The following is a 5,374-nucleotide window of genomic DNA, read 5'->3' on the forward strand; positions in this document are numbered from 1 at the left end:
CAGACTGCTGGCTGTAGGTTTCCACCATCAGATCCACTATTTCTGCTCTGTCTGCTGTGTCTCTCAAATCCATTTGGAGGTCCTTCTGGGAGAAAATCAACCTCAGGAGCTCCTTGAATTTCTTGAGCTCCTCGTTACTCAAATCATTCAGGGTTTCCAAAAGCAGTTGTTTAACAGCTGCTATTGTTGCAACCTGAAATAATAAATAAATTCATGGGACATTTATTTTATTCACTGGGACAATTGCAAATGTGTCTCTTTACATCTCATCAATGTTAGTATAGCTGTGGGGTTTTCTACTAAATCACAAAAGGTATTGATTCATTTGACAATTGCTGCTGTATTGATTACAGTACGTACACTTTTTTAGTATGGTTGGTTAGCTTATTTATTTTTCATTCATTTTTGTTATTTCTTATGCCTTTTTTTGATAAGAAAGGTGGTGATAGGTAAGAAAGGAGGGAACAGAGCGAGAGAAGGGAGGATGGCCACAGGTTGGAATTAAAACCAGGCTGCTGCAGTAAAGACTCTTCCTACATGCGCCCTAATATATTATTCATTTTTGAAGAAACACAAAGTACAAAGCAAAAGATAATTTCTTCTCTTTCTCCCATTAATTCTTATAATCTGGTTACTTTTTTCTTTATTTTTTCTTTACAGGCTGCAGTTCTTTTCACAACACTAAAATGAGTCAGTGCCTCAAAGAAACTATTATTATAAATATTATTATTATTATTGGATACAATTACTGCAAAAGAACTCAATCTGAATGCAGCTTCAGTTTTATGAAAAATAAATATATAAAAAAGTAAGTCATGCATTTGGGTCAATCATTATTTTAAAATGTTCAATATAATAATATAATAATTTTTAACCTACATCTGTTGAATGAAAGCTGTGTTTAGTCAGACAGATGTTACTCACTTTCTGGATCAGTGCAGAGCGTTGTTCATCTGTAGAGGATTTCTCTGAGGAGAAAAGTGGTAAAAGTCACTCATAAGCAACTGATCTAACATCTGAGGATAAACATTGTTGTCAGGCAATATTGTACAATACATAAAATCACACTTAAATCTACATAACAGTGACATACACCAATCAGCCATTACATTATGAGCACTGACAGGTGAAGTGAATAACACTGATTATCGTGGTTTACCATGGCACCTGTCATAAGGTATAAAATCATGGTATTCAAGTTAGCGCAGTGAATAACCCTCTTTAATGTGGAGTGCGGAAATCGGACAACGCTGCTTCCAATCGTGCTGTGCGTGTGTGTAGTAGGAGAAAGCAAGAAGAAAAAGCACCAGGAAGCTACCGACCTTCTAAACTAGAGCCAGTGCATCATCCCATTAGCCCCAGAAAAGGGCTGGCCACCACCCGGGGAGTGGAACAAGGGGGCCCATGAGGAAAGTCTTAAGGTGGAAGCCAGCAACAGCAAAAACCAGCTTATCCAGTGTGTTCAACTCTGAGGGGAACAATCTTGGTTTTAGCAGGCTTTGCGGTCAATAATTTGAACCATGTTTTTTCAGGGATAGATATTAATGGATCAAGATGTTCACCATTGGGTGTCACCTCCCCAGCTGCAATAAAAAGAATTCCAGCAGGTTTATTACGGGAATGTCAAAGCCATTAGGGCCCACTTCTTAATAATGTAATAAAATCTAGGCAGCTGTAGCTAAGCAAATATGCTTAATACAATGTGTATTTAATCCCTGTTCAGGATTCCTCCAAATTATGCCTCAAAGAGAACCTTGATAAGAAACTTTGTCTAATCGATTCTGAAACCATGCTGATGCTGTGCTGTCTAGCAAAGTTTCTGCAACAATGCTGATGTTGAGCTACAATCTGCCCCCAAGGGGCTCTGGATTTTCCTAGCAAGTCCCAAGTGAAGGAAAAGTACAGCGGATACTCCTGGATACTGGTGTAACAAGCGTATGTGTGATACTATGAGTGCAGTGCGACTGGAGGCGGAGGATCACGGGGCGTTGAGAGAAAAGAGATAGAATCAAATGATACCAAAAGACTCCACAACACAGCAGGAGGAGGAGGAAGAGAGTCGGACGGAGAAATTATCTCTCAACCAGACTCACTCTCATCCACTGCACCAATATAGATCACAGAGCATACACAGACATTAGTATACAGCACCAGTACATCAAGGAGTAATAACACGCTGTACTTTTCCTTCAGCTTATAGGAACATATGTAGAAAACATCCAGAGCCCTGCCCCAACAGAACGGGGGCAAGATTGTAGCTCACATCAGCATGTTTGCAAGAACTTGCCTAGACAGCACAGATGCCAGCATGTTGCAGAATCGATTACAAAGTTTCTTATCAGTTTCTTCTCTTGAGGCCCCAAATTGAGGAATCCGAACAGGATTAATACATCATTTATTAAGAATTTGCTTAGCTACAGCTGCTAGATTATTACATTATTAAGAAGTGGGCTCTAATGGCTTTGACAGTTCCCGGTAAACCTGTGGAATTCCGTTTTTTTGCAAGCTGGTGAGTGACACCCATAAGTGAACCATCTTTGAGCCATTAATACCCTATCCCTTGAAAAACATGGTCAAAATTATGTGCTGACCGCAAAGGCACTTGGCTACAACCAAGATTTGTCCCCTCCCCAGAGTTGAACAGCACTGGATAGAGCTGGGTTTTTTGGGTGTTGTGGCTTCCAACCCCTTAGACTTTCCTTCATGCCCCTGTGCCCTCCCGTGTGGCAGCCCCTTTTTTCTGGGCTAAATTGGGATGATGCCACTTGCCTGGGGGGGCTGCGGGGCGGGGGCGGGGGTGGGGGGCTAGGTGTGATAGAAGGGGTCGTAAGCGGCCCTTGTGCTTTTTCTCCCCTTGCTTTTCTCCTACTTACACAGCAACGCACCAGCACAGGGCCATGACTGAGAGCCGAAAATTGTGGGGTGGCTAGCAAGTGAGGCCTCGCAGGTGGCTGCCTGGGCAAAAACCAGCATTAACACAGAGGGAAGGAAAGAGAGAAGGATGGAGTGAGTGAGGGAAAAGCCAGAAAGGAAGGTTGAAGCTGATGAAGAGAGATTGGACAGAGAGTGGGGACGTATATTCCTGGGCAAATCATGCCTTTAGAAGGAGAAAGACCTGGGTTTTTGGTATGTGGATGGTTGAGGGATGTAAAACACAAATACAGAATGGAAAGTTAAGCAAAAGAAGCGATTGAGGCAGAACAACGCACCTCAATGTCAACACAGGAGGTGTTTTCTACTGCCATCCGAGGGACACGGCTTGGAGGGCCCGGTTTTTACCATTGTTTGTTTTTGTTGATTAATGGGGCCCTGCCTGTGTTTGTTGTTTTTGTTCCGCACAGGAGCAAAAATGGTGGTGTCGTTGAGGCAGCGGTTTTCCATTTTTGTAAATAAACATGTAGGGGCAGATGCGTTCAAACAGGGGAATCTGTAATCATATTTAACTACTGCTCAGCTGTGATGGTGAGTGCCAGTTTAGGGAGGGGGAATTTTAGTGGTCTTAGGAGTTTTTAAAATGGCATTTCAAGGTTGTTTTTTGATGAGTGCAGGGTTTTGAATAATTGTATTTTGCTTCAAGGATGTTTGAACATTTATTTTTTTTCTTCGTGCTTTTTTTCTTTTTCCCGCGGCCCTTGGCTTATCTACAGCATCTACCACCACATTTGGCCTTGAGGAATTGTGTTGCTGGATTTTGGATTGTTCTCATTCGAGTCACATGACTGAGTCAGGTTGTGCACAAATGAATATATTCAGGCCAAAGAAACCCCCACCAAACCCATACCGTCTTTGCAAAAGTGTCAAATATCCTGGTGCAACCAAAGGTAGGCACCACATGCACACACAGCCCCATTTACAACCAATGCCTCGCCTCCCCGCATGTACTACTTGCCCTCCCCCGTCGTTTAACTGTATACCATCTAGATGAGCATCACAGGCAATAAAAAGACAAACACAAACAATAAAAGGTCTGAGGCTTCAGTCCCACCTCCTTCATCAGTGACTTATATGACCCTGGCATGCCTAAATGATGTGTTGAATTTATATAACAACTCCTCCACCTTACTTGTTGCTGTCCCTCCAAGCCCCTCCCCCTCCTCCCCCTTTCTCCCACTTCTTCTCGCCACTCACCGTCTATTCAACTCCTTTCTGGTTTTTTTCCTGTGTTTATTTATGACCGCTGTGAACGAATCCACGTCACCCTAAAATAGAATAGTAGCCCATTACGGTAAAAGAGAGTGGATGCGACTTTAATGCCAATAGTGTGTGTATTGAGTTAAATGTTAGTGTTTACAGGCCTCACGTTTATGGCAATGACATGAAGTTTGAGCTGGACAGGAAGCCTGAGTGAATTAAATTAAAATTTGGCTTGTGAATTGCTTTAATGTTATGGGTGAGAGTAAAATTTAGCTAGTATACACGGCGCAGGCCTGTGGACGGCAGACTACAGACCATGATTGTACTTCTATACCTCGATGAGGAACCCATTAACATAATCCGTTCTCCAGCCCCAGTAAAGCTAACCCTAAACTATCACAACTACATGCTTTAACCTTAAATTTCAACCCTAAAACTACCAGATCAGCTTGAGCTGTCGACGATATCGAGTGGCATCAGATAAAAGACTTTGGCCGATTAGGCATTAACTTGAATGTAAAATTGAGTATCTTAATGTAATGTAGGCCCAATGAAGTTGTAAAGGATTGTATAGTTGTTCCTGAAAGATGAGCCAAGGAACCGTGTTCCTGTGGGCCCCCGCGGGAGCGGCCCAAGATGACCATGGAAAGAAAGGTACGGCCAGGAAAAAAGCCACGGAAAATTCACCAATAGAGACTAAAGGCCAAAAACACCAGAGAGATCTTTTTATATTGAACTTTCACCCAATGCCTTTTTTTTTTTAAAGGCAAGTTCTTTACTCTCAAACAGTCCTTTGAAAAAAAATTAAAAGACGCAGCACAAAATTTCCTCACTCCCCTGTCTCCATAAGTCTACGGCATTTCAGGTTCGTCTGCGGACACACACAATACAATACCCGTTGCTTTAAGATGTCCTGATGCTGCAGGGGGGCTGTGTTGTGTAAAGTAGAGAATGCACAGTCCTTAAGCTGAATTTCATAACACCCTCCTGTCAGCATAAAAACAGGCCCCAGGTGCTTGTTGAATCAAGTAGTATTACTGTACAGTACGCGCGGCAGCTTAACTGCCATGCTTGGCCTTTTACCCTCCCTGCACCAAGGCTTAAAACCTCACCTCAAACAGTCCAAGCTTATATGTCTGTACACACTCCCCATGCTTTTCCTCACTCTTTCTTTCCACCTCCCTTCTAGCTCGTTTGACATTGATAGAATGTCTCTTCCTCTCTTGCTCCCTTGCACCCA

At 42.7% G+C, this 5,374-nt stretch overlaps 1 protein-coding gene across 1 annotated transcript in view; it reads right to left on the reverse strand.

Annotated features, from left to right (window-relative positions):
• The window catches only part of LOC118335942, a gene marked incomplete at its 3' end in the record, with an annotated part of 13,844 nt that continues 8,470 nt past the window's right edge, over positions 1-5,374 (reverse strand). The window contains 2 exon segments of the mRNA XM_035672460.1: positions 1-193; positions 925-968. Of these exon segments, the coding sequence (XP_035528353.1) occupies positions 1-193; positions 925-968 (237 nt within the window).

This window comes from Morone saxatilis, unplaced genomic scaffold, assembly GCF_004916995.1.
Source record: "Morone saxatilis isolate NCDOM2014 unplaced genomic scaffold, NCSU_SB_2.0 Contig24, whole genome shotgun sequence".
Taxonomy (NCBI): Eukaryota; Metazoa; Chordata; class Actinopteri; family Moronidae; genus Morone; species Morone saxatilis.